Raw genomic sequence first — 18,730 nt, 5'->3', positions numbered from 1 at the left:
CTGCTGCCCTGTTGAAAAAACCAGCATATGCTGGTTTTTTCAACAGGGTGTTTGTCCATAAATGTAAGAGTTTATGTTTTAAAGTGAGTCCCAAACATGAATTGATTGCAAAACACATGGGTAGATTGTATTTATTTTCATCCTAATGATTGTTTCCACAGGAAATGCTGTGCTTGCGGATCACAATGTGTTCAGAAATCAAGCACCGCTCATGTAAAATCTCTCAGGAACTAATCAGTAAGTCGATCTCTTTGCTTCTCAAGATAATTGCAACACATGCCAAATGTGTAGCTTCATCACATCAAAACACTGGGAATGATTAGGTATGATTTTGGGTCTTTCCAGCAACCGCCCATTGCCGTCTTCCACCGGTCAGCTAAACGCTACATCATGGTCTGTGTAACTGATGTGTTCAGCAGTGATAAAGGTTGTTATCTTCTTCATCCACCTCACAGATGACCCAGCGAGGGGCCAGACACGAGATGATTGTTTGTGGCATTGATGTAACGTCTAGAACAGCTTCAGTCTGTAATTATGTGAAGTGCTCATGAAGGAGACAGACACGGTGAAGATGAATATCCCCCGAGCATGTGGGGCAAAGTCTGACGAAGAGTCGTCTCTGTAAACCATAAAAGCATTCAGAAACATCCAAACCAAAGATCACGCAGTGAAGCTCCTCCGTATTGATTCGGGAGGTTCTCTTCAGCTCGAGTTTCTCCAGCCTGAGCGTTAAACTACAGCAGCGTTTATGTGGTTAACTCCTGCGTGTCGTGTTGCATCAAATACTGCAGTGCTGTAGCACTCAGATATATACTTGCATGACCAATACTTATTTATGCTGTAATTTTACTGAGCTTATGTCTTTATTTACTTTCATTGCAGGTCTGGTTCTCATATGGTGGTTAGTAATAGAGATACACACTAATATCTCATTGAAGACACTGGGTATGTTCAGAATGCCATACTAACTACTGTTTTTGCAAGTAAGTAGTAATCCAGTAATCATATTTTGTGTAACATTGTGGCAATATAGTAAGTCATAAGTCAGGAAAGAGATATTAAAATTGTTTTTTCATCATACTGGATGAACTGGATGAACTGGAAGGATCGTGCAGGGAGAAAAAATGCATACTGGCAAAATAGTGAATGCAGTATGCACTTTTTGTTTTTGTTTTTCTTATTATTTTATTGGTCAAAAGTAACTTTTACACACAACTGCCAAATTTTCGAAGACTAATTTGAAATATTTGGGTATTGCAAGATATAAAATTTATGTATATATTGAATTATATTTATACTATATACTAATATATAGTCAAATATCAGAGTTATTATTGTTACCTAAAAAATGTTACTTGAACAAAAAATATAAACATTAACTGAAATAATAATAATAATAATAATAATAAAATGTAAAAATTTATAATAATCTGCATTAAACCAATGTTTGATAATTTTATTAATAAAATTTATGAACTTATTTTATTTCAGCTAGTTGCCAAGGTTTTCATTTACTTTAATTTGAAGTCCTAAAATAACTCAAACTAATTAAAAACTATATGGACACATAAAAAGAAACTAATAAAAACGACATCGCAAAATTACTACTATTTTAACTAAAATTAAAGTTAAAACAGGAAATCTAAAAATAAAATCTAATTTAAAATATCAACAAAAACTATAGAAATATTTTAATGACAATACAGTATATATACAGAGGCACAAAAAGATATTATTTACAGATATTATGAGATATAACTTATACTTGACCTCTAGGGAGATTTGGGCGACAGTCATAATTTGAAGGGGAAGGTAAACAGTGAAAGATGAACTTTTTGTGGCTTAATTCGGTCAAATTCCCCATTACACAGAATATATTTTCATATCAAGTGAAACGTGAGGTTTGAAAAACATCATGACGGTTGTAAGCTTACATCACTAATAATGGAATAATGTAGCACAGCTTCTCTGTGTCCTGTGTGTGTGTGTGTGTGTGTGAAACTGAAGATCAGGAGGGAAAGTTCAGAGCACAACGTGTATTTGTGATGAATGACGGGGTGAACACAATGTCATGTTATTCAAACGGCCGTATTTCATATCCTGACTAGACCACACAGAATATTGTGTTTCCAGTGACAATGCTCGCGCTGTAACCTCACACCGCTCCAGTAACTGTTTCTCCAGCATTAGCATTTTGCATGTCATGTATTTAGCATATATGTGTTTTTAACAATTGCAGCTTTTTTTGTCTTTTGTTCGTAGATTTTGAGATCAGGCGTGCAAAAGTTTTCCAAAAGGTAAGCAGCAACCTTACATTATTATTATTATTATTATTATATTAATTTCTTTTATATAATTTCTGTTTTATAATATGTACTGTACGTTTACAAAACTTGTAATTTTATTTACTATATATTTCTATAATTATTATTATTGGTTTATTTGTGTGTGTGTGTGTGTGTATATTAGTTTATTTTAAATATATGTTTTCTTTTTTATTATTATTTTGCATAATCATCATCTTTGTTTTTTGAAACTTTTTTTATTTTATTTTTTGTATTTTATTTATTATAATGTTTAATATATTTCATATAATTTATATATTTTTATATATTAATAGTAGTATTTATTATTATTAGTAGTAGTAGTCTTTATAATATTATAGAAAACATTGAATGTGTAAAATAAATGTATATATTGTCAGCTTACAGAACATGTCGTTTTATTCCCATATACATTTATAAAATGTATTTATTTTTTACTTTTACTTTTTCTATTTTTGTAAATATATGTTGTTTATTTATTATTATTATTATTGTTGTTGTTGCTTTTTTATTTATTATTTACTAATTTATTTACTAATTTATTTATTTATTTTTTTGGATACTGTCGACTCCAAAACTCTGCTCTCCAGGGTCTGTTTACAGCTTCTTCTCTCCATTTGTCACTCAGTGGAGTTCAGCAGATGGAATGCCGCCCCAGAGTTCAGCCAGGAACCTGTTATCAGTAACGGCCTGATGCATCAATCCACTGTGTCTCGTCAGAGTCTTTACTTGACTGTAGGAATGTGTCTGATGAAGAGCATGGACGCTCTGATGCCCAGGAAGGATTCGGCACACGACAGAGACAGTGCTGCCGTCTGATCAGTGTGAAAATGATCATAAATCCAGCATCGCAAAACCCACACCAAAACATTCAGAGGTTAATCAGAGTAGAAGAACTTGTTTGTTTAATCTTACATGGAAAAGACAGATATCTTTAATATTTCCTCTAGTATTTTAGTAGTGATGTCTCATATTGTGCTCAGAATTGATACCAAGGTCTGCAATCAAAAGCAGAGATCTCTATAAAAACACAAACATTTCTTCACATCAAATTCTTCCAAGATCAAATGATCTGAGCTGCTTCACATTCATTTTTACAGCTCTATACTCTTACTGTATGACAACTATTGACTCATTTTTGTCCTTTTTTTAGGTTGGGGATTTTAGGAGTTGATTATTAAATTCAACTTAGAATTCCTAAATGTAAGCACAATAACTCATTAATGAGTAACTATCAGTATTTAAAAAGTTACATATGTTTAGTCTCTTTCTTTCTCTTATTTATATTTGTCTTTTTCATATGAATATCACATGTATTTGTTCTGCTATTAAGGACAGTTTTTTTTATGTATACCATGAATATATTACATTCTCACATTTATGTACCATAGTATTTACATGTTACTCCAAGGTACTACCATGTTTTTTCATGGTACATCCACAAAAAAAAAATTTTTTTTTTCAATTTGTTAAATCATTTTATACTGTAAAAAAATCTTTTTTTGAACGTTTTAAATTAAACAAAAATTATAGGACTCAGTTTTACAAGAAAATACTATTTTAGATTTTCTAATTCAAAATTTCACATTTAATGCTACTTGCCGTTTCTTTATAATTGTTTGTGAAGTTTACTAGAAATGTCTAAGTGAAAATTGTTTCTACACAAATATTTTTATTTTTTTATTGTTATGTGTAACTATGTATAAATGTCAAATACAGCACAATCTGATCGCCTTAAAAATACCTATACCATAGGTTTTGGTGCTTATTTGTGCTTTATCCTTGTTTTTGAATTAAGATAAATAAAAACAAATGTTAAAATCATTAAGAATTTTTTTAAAAATCTATTGCAAAATGTAGCACTTTGTGACAGTATATCAGTCTGAGCCCCTATAAACATCAAAGGCCCATTGCCACTCATTTGCATATCAATGATTTGACCCCCACAGTCCATCAGTGGGTCGTTATCTCCACCAATCACCTCACAGGTGTCAGTCCTCACTCGTCTGGCTGATCATCTGAAGCTGATCAGCGGCTGTTTAAAAGGCCCTGTCTGTGCCGGCGGTTCTGTTTGACCGTGCTGCTCACATTAATGATGCTCTGTGTGATTCCCAATCTCTTGTTTTTAATGTTAAGTCTGTCTTCTCTTACTTTTATAGACACAGAAAATGTCAACATGCAAGAAAAGCTGTTTTTAAGTTCGATGGGTCTCTCGAGTCGCCCAAAACCTTCACATCAGGCTCCAGTGCCGTCTCTGCTGTGGAAACTGTTCAAGAAGGGCAGCAAACAGACCTCGACATCCGACACCGATCCATGTGTGGTGTCCGAGTATGGAGTCCGGGGAAATATTGTCAGGTTCATCCAGGATCAAGGTGAGGCCTTGAGAATTTAGGTCAATCTTAGTATGTAGTATATTATATCCTCACAGTTTTTAGGACATTTTTGAATACAATTTTAGTAATGCCATTTGTATTTTTAATTTTTCCTTAATCTAATCAGAGTGTTTCAAAAACATGTTTTTGTTGAATAATTGTAATTAGTTTAGTTCTATTCGTGTTAGTATTATGTGAAACGCCTAACAAACAAAAGCCAGTTTCTTTATGACATCATCCTGCAGGAAGTGACATCATTACTGTTGGTCAGACAACTGACTTGCACAAATACCAATGATTGGCAGTATATTTTTCTGTAAATCGAGTTATAAAAAAACTTTAGGCACCCTTTAATTGAAATAACTCCTTAATGAAAGACACTACAGGCAAAAACATTTTTTGCACTGGTCAGTTTTGATATTTTGGGTTATTTAGCTTTTCATAACGTGTTTGACTGGGAAGAAAGCATGCAAAATGCACATTTAGGTGTTTATCTTAATTATCTATTTGCCTCTAGATTTCAATTACAATATATTTTTAAAGGCTGTTTTCTCGAAATGAGTTTTGTTTTTCTCTTCAGCAGCACTTAGACACCAATTTACAGTTTTAATTTCCATGTACATTCAGAGGGTTTCTATAGAGGGATTTGTTTCTATATCATTCACCTAATTTTATTACTGAACTTGACCTATTTGTCTTTAGATTTCAATTACAATGCATATCTTTAAAGGCAGTTTTCTCAAAATGAGTTTTCTTCAATTCTGCAACGCTCACACTGACCAACATGTACAGTTTTATTCCTATCTCTATTCTGAAGGGTTTTATAGAAGGGTTTGTTCATATCAGACGTCTGATTTTATACGTTTTATTCCTAAAAACTGATTTTTTTTCTGACAGTATTTTCTGATTTAAAAAGAGAAATCCAAAATCCCCTCTGAAATTTTTTTTCTGGAACTTTATGCAAATTAGTGCATGTTTAATTAGAAGATGCCTCATTGGAAAGCCTTAAATGTTTGAATTTCTTAATGTAGTAATCAACCGGGAAAGTATGGTAAGATCTATTAATTCTACCCTGTTCACCTGTGGTGTCTTGCCGTAAATTATAACCTTTTTGATGTTACAGAGTTAAAAAGGTTCTGCAGAACAGGAATAACCCACTTGCACCATAACACAAAGCTTGTTTTCCCCCAAACAGGTAGTCTGATATCTGCTCCGGCTGTCCACTGCTTTAATTGTGTGAGAAAGCATCTGTTTTTCAACATGTCGGTGCTGGAGGATGTTGAGCAACTCTCCCTTGCACAGCTGGAAATGAAGTTCAAACAGGATCTGGCTCACCTGGGACCGCATGTTTTCAGCGTGGACCTGTACAGGGTTTTGAGGACCACGCTGAAGGGAGTGACTCACGAGTCCAGCCGTAAATTACTCCTGTCTCAGTCGCTTGGGCCTGGTGCGCACGCTTCTGTGCACGTCAATCTGACCGATCTGGCCGAAACCTGGAGAAAACCAGGTAAGAACTACGGGATGCACGTTGAGTTGCAGCTCAAGCACTTGAGCAACGTGCTTCAGGAGCATGCATATGTGAAAAACCCACATTTAGCTGTGCAGATTGCTCAAATGCCAGATTTGTACACGTCTCTGGTGGTGGTGTCGTTGAATCCGCTTCAATGCAGGTCCAGGAGAAAGCGAAGTGCGGCGTATTACTTACCTGTGACGCCCAGTAACGTGTGCAAACCCAGAAGGCTTTACATTGACTTCAAAGACGTGGGTTGGCAGGACTGGATCATTGCGCCTCAGGGGTATTTGGCCAATTACTGCCACGGAGAGTGTCCTTTCCCTCTGAGTGAAAGTTTGAACGGGACCAACCACGCCATCCTGCAGACGCTGGTCCATTCGTTTGATCCCAAAGGGACGCCTCAGCCCTGCTGCGTTCCCATCAAACTGTCCCCCATCTCCATGCTCTATTACGACAATAACGATAATGTGGTTCTGAGACATTATGAAGACATGGTGGTGGATGAGTGTGGATGCAGATGAACTCCAATTAATTTGAAATGCTTTAGTCCATATCTTAAACATATTAAAATGGTGCTTTATACTTGTTCAGTGATACTGTGGACATTTGAGGACATGGTGGGAAAATGTGGATGCACAAGACCTGTAATTTGTTAAAAAATAAACTTCATTTTATAATAAATTGATTTTTGCCTTTCTCTAACATGGTTTCAATGGTTTTTAATATTTTAGACCAGTGAAATGTTAATGTTTTAATGATATTTTGGACCTGGGTTAGAAACCGTTTGCAGCATTTCATATAAGGACAAATGAAATGGCAGTCTTAAATTAGAGTATTTTGGTGAATTTGGCCCTCCAAACTAAAATGGCTTTTATATTTGTTGTGTAAATAAGTGAACGCAAAACTGCAAATAAATAATAATAATTAAAAAAAAACCTGTAGCTGAGATTTAGGTTGATTTAAAATATATATATATATATATATATGTAATAAAAATAGATCTATATATGTTTACATAAAAAATATTTCTTACATATTTTATATGAAATTACGTTAACACTTTATTTTGATGGTCCCTTTTAAACATTCTGTTGACAGTAAGTAACGCTGCATCTACATGTCAACTCAGAGTATTAGTAGACTGTCTGCTCAATATCGGCTAACTCTTTATTGTGAGGGTTTCCCAACAGATAATCTACTGACTACAAGTAACTTTGCATGTACATGTCAACTTAATCTAACCCTAACCCTACCAGTCTATACTAACACTCTAGTGAGACTTTGTAGATATGCAGGTGCAACGTTACTTATAGTCAACAGAATGTGTTAAAGGGACCATCAAAATAAAGTGAAACCGAAATTACAATAGTCAACATTTGAGGTGGATCAAAACCTTTCAAAGTTGTCCTAAAACCAAAAATGGATTCTTGTCTGAGGACAATTTTGATGAACTCTTTTTGATCCACTTCAAATGTTGACTACTGTGTGTATATATAGGCGCTATATAGGTGTATATATGTGTGTAGTTGTCATGTTTTAGCCTATATGATATATTTGCAAAAGTTTACACTTGTACATTTGTTGACTCTTCCATTTTTGCGGTTTCATATTTGTCCCATCCTGGAAAATATTGAATAGGCTCTTTTAATGGCAGGTTCCCTTTGTGACATATTGCCCAATTTGATAGTTTTTTTTAATATATATATATATATATATATATATATGTTGAATGTATCCCCTGTGAATATTAAATATTAAGTAAAAATATATTTCTCGTATAGGCCTATTTATTCGATTTAAAATTAATCCCTATATATATATATATATATATATATATATATATATATTCGTTTTTATAGACTTTAAGGTTTGTGTCTTCACATAAATGAACTTTTACCCCACCCTACGAAATATTGGAGGGAGCAAAAAGTGTGACAACTAGCCCCGGTCTCCTGCTTCACATTAACCGTTGTTGCCACAAGTTGGCGCACTGGCTCTGAATATGAGCGCTAGGTAGTGAGCGTCCTTTTTCATTTAAAGTTACTTATAAACATTTGGGATCTAAATATATTCTTAGTGATAGAGTAATGATTAATTGAATTCAATTCCAAAGTAAATGCAATGACCAAGTATGTTTTATTAAATGTAATATGTAAACTTCACATATTTTCTCCGTTACTTAATTAGATGAACTCTGAACTCTCCAAAGGCGCGTTTGTCCACATGAACCCCTTCACGTCCAGAGTTGATGAATTCTGTCATGACAGAGTTAAACATAAAGACACAAAAGGAGAGAAAGCGACGCTGTTGCACACTTGCGCACTGCGCGTAAAGGACACACACGTACCCAAACCCTCGCCGCGGCTTGTTTCGCTCCTAGCGAAGGAAGAAACTTTTGTTTTGTCAATGAAGTGGACTTTTATACGCGTACTTCCCTCCGTTTCAACACCTACGGCTTGTCTTTGTACAGCGGTGACTGTTGAATATGTGTAAGAAGAGGCGGGCGTTCCTGTGGAAGTCTCCCACTGTTTTCTGCAGATAAACAGCTTTTCTTTAGTGATCTGTAACATGGAGCTAAGTGAAACGGGGAATTCTAAAAGAGGAGCAGATTTATGTGAAGACCCCACCAGACTGCGTTGATCATCTCGTGTGCCATGAACAGAAGATCAACTGCGCTTTGGAGTTCAAACTGGACTTTATCTGAAGCACTTGTGCACCTACGGGGAAGATCGCGAATGCACTCGATTTAGTCTCTTTACTCGCGTTTAAGGTCGAGTGTCCGCGAGTTTTTCCGTTTAGTAGTACGACTTTCACGCTTTGTGTTATTTTAAGAGCGCAAATCTACTATTATGACAGGCTTTAGCTCATGGAGCTTCTCCTATCCAGATGGATCTAGCGCAGGTCTGCGTTCCTCCGTAAAGCGGCTCTAAAGGTTGCTCTGATGCACGAAGGATCCTCCAAACTCTCACAATGGCTCGATCAAACACGGAATATGGTCACATCTCCTGCTTGAGCCCATCTGATCTCGTTAGTCACTGATCTGGCAGGTTTAGCGCGATCATGGTCTCCTCCGGCTGCGCTCTGATGGTTTTGATGGTCACTCAGGTGTTCTTTGGAGGCTCCAGTGGACTCGTTCCCCAGATCGGCCGGTCCTCTCTGTCTCAGGACGTCCTGCACGCGTTTGAACTTCGACTTCTGAGCATGTTTGGACTCAAACACAGACCGAGTCCCAGCAGGTCTGCAGTGGTTCCGCAATACATGATGGACTTGTACTCGATGCACTCGGTGAACGCGGAGCAGAACAACAGCAACAGACCCAAGGGCTCCTTAGGGAAAGGCTCGGAAAGATCTGCCAGCCGCGCGAATACGATCAGGAGCTTCCACCATGATGGTAAGCAAGTGTTTACTTCAAGAATTCTCGCTCTTCTCGAAATTCCAGCTTTCCTTTCTTATCTGCTGTATGCTGCGTGCCTGACAGGAATTGAGATTATCTACAGACTGTTTGATGAAGAAATGGCAGTTTATTTATACAAAGTCTGATGTTCAGAGCTCATTTTCTGTAGTCTGTAGTCCCAAAAGTTTCCCAAATGGCAATGTTTATATATGTAAGTTACTAAATATATATATATATTTAGCTCGCTACCTATGGTGCAGCTACAGGTGCATTTTTTTTTTCTTCATTGTAGTTTTTGTCTTTATTTTTTCTCTCTCATCTCACTACCTACTGTATGAATTCGTACTGAGTAAATAAAATAATTTTTATTTTATTTTAATTATTAATTTTAATGTTACAGCAATTGCTTTTAGTATTACTAGTACTACTACTGTGGAGAACTTTTTAATATAATTCAAGAGAAATTTTTAATGTTTCCATTGTTGAGTTGCAAGTAATTAAAAAAATAAAGTTTTATGTAAATGATAAATGAATGACATGCAATGAACTAGAAATGCCCTTTGTGTTAGTTAACCACCTCTTAAGTAATCATGTTGTGTTAACCGTGATAAGTAATCACTTTTTAAGTGTTTTAAACCAGTGTGTCCAGTAAGAGGTCAGTAAAAGTCACATCCTGTCAATGAGTGTAAACAAGAAGTTTGACAGAGTACAAGGAACTGGCATTGATTCAAACAGTCAAAACTTCCCATAAACGTTACGATTGGTTTTCCTCCAGAATCCATGGAGGACCTGTCCAGTTCGAGCGGAAAGACGACTCAGCGTTTCCTCTTCAACCTGACCTCCATCCCGGGTGAGGAGTTGGTGACGTCAGCGGAGCTGCGGATTTTCCGAGAGCAGGTCGTGAGCAACCTCAGCGAGGGATTTCACCGCATTAACATTCACGAGATCATCAAACCGTCCGGTTCCTTTCAAGAACCCATCACGAGACTCCTGGACACCAGGCTGGTTCAACACAGCTTGAGCAAGTGGGAGACTTTCGACGTGAGCCCCGCCGTCACGAGGTGGACTGCGGATGGGCATCCCAACCATGGCTTCGTGGTGGAAATAGTTCACCCGGACCGTGTAGAACAGGACTCCAAAAGACACGTCCGCATCAGCAGGTCCCTGCATGACAGAGAGGACACGTGGCCCCAAATGAGGCCGCTGTTGGTGACCTATAGCCACAACGGGAAGGGAAACGTGCTGCACTCTCGTGAGAAGAGGCAAGTGCGGACAAACAAACAGCGGAAGAAGCACAAAGCTAACTGCAGGAGACATTCCCTCTATGTGGACTTCAGCGACGTGGGGTGGAATGACTGGATAGTCGCCCCGCCGGGATACCATGCCTTTTACTGCCAGGGCGAGTGTCCGTTTCCACTGGCGGACCACCTGAACTCCACCAACCACGCTATTGTACAGACACTGGTGAACTCGGTGAACAGCAACATTCCCCGGGCCTGCTGCGTTCCCACGGACCTGAGCCCGGTTTCGCTGCTCTATCTGGACGAATACGAGCGGGTGATCTTAAAAAACTACCAGGACATGGTCGTGGAGGGCTGCGGATGCCGCTGACGCCCGGACGTCTACAGACACTTTATTTTTCCCAATACTAAACTTTATTTATAATAAAGTAAAACACATATTTTGGAGAAGTATATAAAGATATATTTATGTTCGCTATTGGGAAAATAAATATTTTAATCAGAGTTAAACAAACTTTTTCTGATGTACGTTTCGATCTGCGTGTGAAGTATGCGTATTTTGTATTTATTTCTACCGCAATCATTTTTATTGAATATTTGGTGTAATAGTTGGTGACACTTCACAATCCCATTAGGTAACATTAGTTAATGCATTAACTAACAATGCAAAGCAATAGATTTGTGCACCATTTTTTATTTTAATACATGTTGAAACTTACAAATTATTAAAAAAAAGATCAATAAAAAGTTTTTTATTGTTAGTTCATGTTAACTAATGTTAACAAATGGAACCTTATTGTAAAGTGTTGCCATATTTTTAATGCCTAATCAAAAAAGAAAATAGCTTCTTCATGCAAAAAAGTTGCAATGCAAAATGCAATAGCTACTTACCTTTGGTGGACATGCATTTAATGCAGTAATGCATTTAAATGCATTAAAATATATCGCAAAGCATTTTCCATTGGAAATGCATTGGCTAAATCTGACCGAATTCCATCAAACGATCAAAACAAAAAAGCACGCAGAGCTGGAGTTTGCAGTGTAGACGGAGCCAGTGTTTTAGAGATGCGGCAGTAAATGTGAATGCACTTATTTCAAACCAATGTGACAGGTAGTTGACACTGAATGCTCAGGAAATTAGCCGGTGTAAGTTTAGTCCCACAGTATGAGCTCTTGAAATCGACTTATTGCCTGGAGACAATGACTATTGTGTTTCTTCACACGGGTCCTTATGCATTGGTTGTGTAAAGGTGGCTTCCTCCAGCTTTATATTGAAGCCTCGCTAATTAAGAGCCATTCACTACATGGCGCTCTAAAGTCAAGAGCTAGGAAGTGTTTAATTAGAGGGACGTCGTTTAAAACGTGAGGATTGCCATGTAATTAAGTTGCTCAAAATAAAGAGTACAGAATGCAAAATGTGCATAGTATGCACTTCTTAGCTTAAAAAGTCAAATGTCTATGAAAAAAAAACTGAATATGAACCATGCATTCATTTGTCTCTACAGCTGTAGGTTATAGCCCAAATCAGATGCATTTTGCAAAACGTGACTAGATATGACTCTAGCCTTATCTAGGTTTTTATATGCAATTTTAAAATCGAAGGATAGTCAGAGTACGTGCCCTTTAGCAACGTCTACTTATCCCGTGTGAATCATTCTCCACGTTGGCCCTTGAAAATATAGTCTGTAAAGAAACAGAGCATTTATTGGGTTGTCTTGAGGTTAAACGTACGTCAAAGGAATCACAACTTGACTTTCTTATGGATCATAAAGCAAGACTGTGGGAAGTACGGCTTTCCTCTCGCAGGCAGGTTTCTCTGAAATGTAACGTGTTATGCACCGCTGGTAAAAATGCCTTGATGTCGAACTATTTGAAAATGGACAGTTTGAGTTCATTAAGGGGTCGGTAACAGTATGGTGCTCGGCTATGGGGCATATGGACGCTTCAAATGAACATGTATGGTTTACAGATGTTGGGAAGACACACCCTACCTATCAAGATGGTTACTGAGAGCAATATGTGCATGCAGCACTTCAGCTGCGCAGATAAAACAATGGAAACTTGCTCGCGGAGAGTTTGATTCTCATGACAGCGCGCAGATGTTATGATGCCCTGGATTCATAATTAGTGTCGAGATTGCTTTAATGGCTGAGATAAGAGCACAGAATGCAGTGAATCGTCATCTGTGATGGCAGGAATGATAATCACCTGCTTCACATGTGATTCACCGCCAAGTGCATGGAGAAATATTGCGTTGGCGTGTGCCATGCCGCATTGTGACTTCGATCTGATGGAAAAATGATAAGAGTTTATAAAGAAGCTTACGTAAAAGGACAATTACTTCTGGCTAATAATCATATCTGGCTTTCAAAACAATTTCTTAGTGCTTGTCATTGAAATTTTGGTAACACTTTGTTACCAAAACTGTTATATAAAATGCATTTTTAATGCATTAGTTACACCTTGTATGCATAATTGTAACTACAGTTATAATACTTATCTATTTATTGTTACGCCTTTAAAAAGTATAATGCATTAATCACATGACCAATTTCATATGTAACAAGGAATCTTCAAATATTATAATGCATTGTAGCTTTGGTAAGAATTATTTATTAAAATGTATAATGCATTATACATAAAGAATGACTTCTGGCTACAATTGTCATTTCTGGCTTTCAAAACATTTTTACTGCTTGTCATCAAACTTTTCAGTAACACTTTACTTGAAGCCTTTATATATAATGCATTATAAAAGCATCTTGAATGCATTAATTGTGCATTGCAATGCACCTTATGATCTTGTGAATAATTGTAACCACAGTTGTAATACATCAAATACTTAATCTAATCACTGTTACAGCTTTAGAAAGTATAATGCAATTATATCCAATGTAACAAGGAATATGGTCATATTATAATGCATTTCACTTTGGTTACAGTTATTTATGAAATCCTGAATATAATGCATTATGCATATATCAAATTTTCTACCATTTAGTTTATCTGCATGTATTTTGCAAATTATATAATGCAGTGGTTCTCATCCGGTTAATTATGTTTTAAATATCTTTTGATGGTTTCATGCTTCCAGCAGCCGAAAATTAACCTCATAAAATGCATTGTGTTTAGTAGAAACCATATTTATCCTAATATATAATGTCACTTGGATAACATTTTCATTTGATGTGGTTTTATCCCTGTTTTTTGAGGATGAAGGCATGTTGCACAACCTGCCCGTGTTGCACCTGTCTAATTTGAATAATAATGACCGATGAGTTTGTGCTGAAATATTGTTTGAATGGACACATGACAAAGATATGGGAAGCGTTTTCTCCCGTTTCAAAGCTGATAAGCCTGTTTATTTTGCTAGTTACTATATGCATGTCAGACCAGTTGAGAACCACTTATGCAATATGAATTTCAGCATGCATCGTGTCACGTGACCCGCGGCTGCACATGTGCACATGCGACCGGCTTGGCTGGAACACCAGCAGGCCTTGATTTCAGGCGAGTTTGATGGAGGGAATTTGTCCTGAAGCCTTTCATTTAGCTCATAACCGTGAACCAGGAACTCATCTGGACTGCATTTGCACCGTAGGGGCCTGACCACAGCGCAAGGAAATCATAGACCCAGAATTGCCGTGCTGCAGAGGCAGTGGCCAATTGCTGGTATTTTTATTTACTCCAGGAGGCAACGCGTTAATTTATATGCGTGCAAACATTAAACTTTGAATAGTCCTCGCAAAGCCAGCACCAGAAAATAGGTTCATGCCTGTGAGGGTATTAGACTCTTGCTCGTTTAATTGTTTGTTTTCATTGCCCAAGTGTATAAACTTTGCATGAGCCAGCGAGTGTGGAAACTCCTCTCTCATGATGCATTATGCACCGCGCAAACATAATGCACAGCTGTGGAGATATTCCGTCATTTTCTAAGTCCTGTCTTGCAATGCCATCATTTCTGGACATGCAAACTACAGAATTATTCTGTCTGTACTGTATATTTACACAATAGCAGGCCATATGGCTTCATAAGGAGGTTGTACTGCAGCCATGGCAGCAGAATAAACGTAGTTTGACCCGAAAGTGAGAGCGCTGTCATTTTTATACTCGTAGTCTTAAACTAGTAGAACAGCAATTGACTAGAAACGTCTGCGCCGCTCTATATGTCCGATGGGGGAGGTTTGTGCTGGTTTCTTTCTTGTGGTCTTGGGAAGGAACAATACAGGATTAGTTTACCCAGAAATCTTTACTCACCCTCATGCCGTTCCAAACCCATGTGACTGACTTTCAACGGTGTAAAACAGAAGAAACTTGGAAGGAAATGTTCAAAAAGCACCATTTCAACTTGGCGTTTTATGAACACTGTTGCTTGTGATGTTCCTCATTTGTAAGTCGCTTTGAATAAAAGTGTCTGCTTATAAATAAATAAATGTAATTATGATGCTTCAAGTGAGAAACAGACCCAAATTTAACCCTTGTTCCGTGAAAAAATGACCAGCCTTTTAACCTTGTAAACCTCTGTTTATGCTATATTATCACCGAACCTTGGATTTAATCTTTCTGTCAACTTGTTTTCTTTCATTTAGCACAGTTGTTGCATTTAGTTTTAGAACTTATTTTTCACAGGCCTCATTGATCTGAATTATTTATAAAAAATAAAAAAAAGCATTATTTGTGGATAATTTGTCAATATTCACTTAAAAACGGTGGTGCATTAAGTTCAGATCATTGAGGCCTACGATTAATCAGTTCCAAGAAGAAATAAAAAGCCTGTGCTAATCGAAAGAAAACAAGTTGATAAAAAGATTGAATCCAATATTTGGTAGTTAAATAGCATAACAAGAAATTTGGGGAAAAAATACCCCCAAAATGATACATTTTTTTGTAAGCTGTTATACCCTGAGTGAGCAAAGTGAGTAAGTTTTAGTCCAATGTGATAACTTTAATAGCATTTATGGGAAAAAGAAAATCCTCTCCAACACAAGTCAAGTCACTGTTATTTATACAGCGCTTTATACAAAATAGACTGTTTTAAAGCAGCTTTAGAGTGATAAAACAGTGACTCGATGCAAACAAAGAAGGGTTGACAACATGAGGGTCGAGTTGTTTTTTGCTGAAAATCTTCCCTTCCACCACAGCTCTCGAATATCATTGGTGCATGACACCAAACGGCATTGGCTTTCGTGCATCTCTTAACCAAACATGCCAAGTTTGATCGCATGCATGCACAAATAAGTTATGAGATGAATCGGATAGATTCAGATAGAATATAGTGGATTCAAACTGAGCTTTTTTTTTTTTAAATGTTGTTTTTTGTGTTGCATGGGAGTAAAAGGTCATGTGGGTTTGGAATGATGTGAGGGTGAGTAAATATCGACTGAATTTGTATGTGTCCTTAAAGAAAAGCGCAAATTTATTTAGCAATTATTGACTCCATGTGGCTTGTATTGATTTCTCTGAGCGAGAACTGACGTTTTTGGCCCTTGCGACTTGTAGGAAGCGTGTTTACATTCTAGCGGTCACAGTAAAGCCGTGGGTTTGTTCAGCATCGTCTCCAGGTGCAGAGGGATCGCTCAGGTAATTACAGAGGAAATTCCCTAACCACGGTGACACAGCCGGGTGATGAGCTCTTACTGTGTCATTTGACTATTCTTACGCATATATCCTCAAATACCACCCTGTGCATGAGTCAAAAATGCCTGTTTACTCACTGAACACACCCTTCAGCTGAAGTTACTCAAAGTAACTTCTCTTTGATGTGCCATGATCTCCTGTCTGTGTGCAGAGTGTGCTTCAAAACATCTGCATCCTTGCTTTCTGTGAGCAACATGATCTCGTTTGATATCTGCTGCGAACTCTGAGGCTGCGAGAGAAAATGCTGATATTTAGCATTTTTCTAAATTGATCATTTTAAATAACTGCGCTTTTAAATAATGTAAATCTTTTCAAATATATATTTTTGTATTTTTCCATTATAATATATATTCTCACAAAAAAAAAAAGTTTGAGTGAAAAGAGTTCATATGGTCAATGTCACAAATGTATTTGTTTTATTTATTTATTTTAAAAGCTAACATTTTTAAGTTTAGTTCAGTTTTAAATTCCAGATTTCAGAAGAAAAAATGCATTTATTTGACTTTTTTAAAATTAATCATATTAAATAATAACCTTTTTAAATAGTTAAAATAATTTAAAATACAGTTTTGTATTTTTTTCCAATTATAATATGTATACTCAACAAAAACATGAGTGAAAAAAGTTAATATGGCCAATGGCACAAATTTGTTAATTGTATTACTGACATAGAAATGTTACATATTTATTATAATTTTATGGCATAACATTTCTTTTTTATTATAATTATTAAAATGGTTAAAAATTCAATTTTGAATTCCATATTTCAGAAGTGAAAAACAATATATTTTAAATTTTTCTAGAATAATCATCTGAAATTATTATCCCGTTAAAATATTTTTTCATTATAAATTACACTGTCACTAAAAAAGGTTTGAGTGAAAAAAATGAGTTCATATGGTCAGTGTCACAAATGTATTCACTGTATTAGTGACCAACAAATCTTAAATATGTGTTTTTAACTTTATACCATAATATTTATTTATTGAATTAAACATGTCAAAATTTCCAGGTTTTAATTTTTTTTAAAGTTTTGAATTAATTCTAAATTAATCATTTTAAATTATTATTCTATTAAATTATTTAAAGAATTAAAAATATTTTTCTATTTATTTATTTTTAATAATTATCACCAAAAACACGTTTGAGTGAAAAAGTTCATATGGTCTGTCACCAACGTATTTATTTTATGTCAGAATATTTCTATTTTTAAATCTGATCAAAATGGCAAAACCTCCAAGTTTAAATTCCAGATTTTCACTGTGGCCTCACACTTTCAATCTAAATCTGTTGCATGCGTCATACAATGAACAGTTTAATTTTCCTTTTAAAATACGTGCAGTATTATTATGCTAAAAGCAACCTGCCAAGTCAAGTTTAGCACCTTCAAATACGGTCATTTAGTGCAGATGTGCCGTAGCAGTGATACTAGTGCACAACAGAGTGCGTGATTCACGGGTCGGATTTCACGTGAAGACATCTGTGTCAGAGCGCATCACCGGCACATACTTGAAGCCTGCAATGCCTCGTGCGCTCAGACAAGTGCTTCTCCCGTAAAGCTGTCAAATTCCCTTTCCAACATAAACATCTGATGTCACAGAGCAACCATGGGAACCTAAACAAATTATACGCCCGGGCTCTTTTGTCACTGTCAAATTCTGGACACGCTCGCTCTGCGAAACTCGTACAGAAAGCAAAACGTTATTGAGTTCAAACCTCGCTTTTTAAAAGGCCGCCACTTGCCAAGGCCCCAAAGACCGTTCCAGAAGTATTGGCCTCCCGATCGGCTAGCAACAGGAACCCTCCTCCATAACAAACACACCCAGGTTCCCTCCAGCTCCGACAGTCAGCTGTAGATTCAGCAGACCTGTAATTTCATGTGCAGTTGGCTGTCTCCCTGGAGATTTATTTTGTGTAAATACATGCTTTACTTCCGCTGGGTCTCACCAGCAGATGGCAACCATTAGTCCATCTGACTTTAAACAAAACACAGGCCGATATAAATACTTCTGTGCCGACCACTTCGACGTGTGCCATCGGGTCTTCAAACTGCGTTGAATACGAGCGCTGGGTTTAGCTCCTAGGTTTTCTTGAGTCATGCTTTCCTGCATTTTGCGCATGCCAAACTTTTCCAGAATGCATGCAGCACCTGTCATTTCTTCAGCCCCTGCTTTCAAATTATAATATTTAGGGTCAGCATGACACCAAAAATTGCTTTTTTTTTTTTTTTTTTTGCATGCACGGTCCTG

The 18,730-nt window shown here is 36.6% G+C and overlaps 2 protein-coding genes and 1 pseudogene across 2 annotated transcripts; 2 read left to right on the top strand and 1 right to left on the bottom strand.

Annotated features, from left to right (window-relative positions):
• Nucleotides 1-4,400: 4,400 nt before the first annotated feature.
• LOC107737894 (protein DVR-1-like) lies at nucleotides 4,401-6,751 on the top strand. Its single transcript, XM_016549531.1, has 2 exons — nucleotides 4,401-4,696; nucleotides 5,892-6,751. The coding sequence occupies exons 1-2, from the start codon at nucleotides 4,417-4,419 to the stop codon at nucleotides 6,728-6,730; spliced, it is 1,119 nt and encodes a 372-aa protein (XP_016405017.1). The 5' UTR covers nucleotides 4,401-4,416; the 3' UTR covers nucleotides 6,731-6,751.
• A 1,634-nt stretch (nucleotides 6,752-8,385) lies between these two features.
• Nucleotides 8,386-11,292, top strand: bmp2a (bone morphogenetic protein 2a). Its single transcript, XM_016549530.1, has 2 exons — nucleotides 8,386-9,600; nucleotides 10,379-11,292. Exons 1-2 carry the CDS (start codon nucleotides 9,270-9,272, stop codon nucleotides 11,212-11,214), a joined length of 1,167 nt encoding a protein of 388 aa, XP_016405016.1. The 5' UTR covers nucleotides 8,386-9,269; the 3' UTR covers nucleotides 11,215-11,292.
• A 1,765-nt stretch (nucleotides 11,293-13,057) lies between these two features.
• LOC107737901 (hydroxyacid oxidase 1-like) overlaps nucleotides 13,058-18,730 on the bottom strand; it is a 63,514-nt pseudogene continuing 57,841 nt past the window's right edge.

Source organism: Sinocyclocheilus rhinocerous, unplaced genomic scaffold (genome assembly GCF_001515625.1).
Source record: "Sinocyclocheilus rhinocerous isolate Xijiao unplaced genomic scaffold, SAMN03320098_v1.1 scaffold3785, whole genome shotgun sequence".
Taxonomy (NCBI): Eukaryota; Metazoa; Chordata; class Actinopteri; order Cypriniformes; family Cyprinidae; genus Sinocyclocheilus; species Sinocyclocheilus rhinocerous.
Note: the sequence above shows the minus strand (reverse complement) of the source record. Positions and strands in the feature narration are given on the sequence as shown.

Excerpts from the sequence above, each read along its gene's own strand:
- bmp2a (XM_016549530.1), top strand. The coding sequence starts at position 9,270 with ATGGTCTCCTCCGGCTGCGCTCTGATGGTTTTGATGGTCACTCAGGTG. Across the intron at positions 9,601-10,378 it reads CAGGAGCTTCCACCATGATG|AATCCATGGAGGACCTGTCC; the intron begins GTAAGCAAGTGT and ends GTTTTCCTCCAG.
- LOC107737894 (XM_016549531.1), top strand. The coding sequence starts at position 4,417 with ATGATGCTCTGTGTGATTCCCAATCTCTTGTTTTTAATGTTAAGTCTG. Across the intron at positions 4,697-5,891 it reads CAGGTTCATCCAGGATCAAG|GTAGTCTGATATCTGCTCCG; the intron begins GTGAGGCCTTGA and ends TCCCCCAAACAG.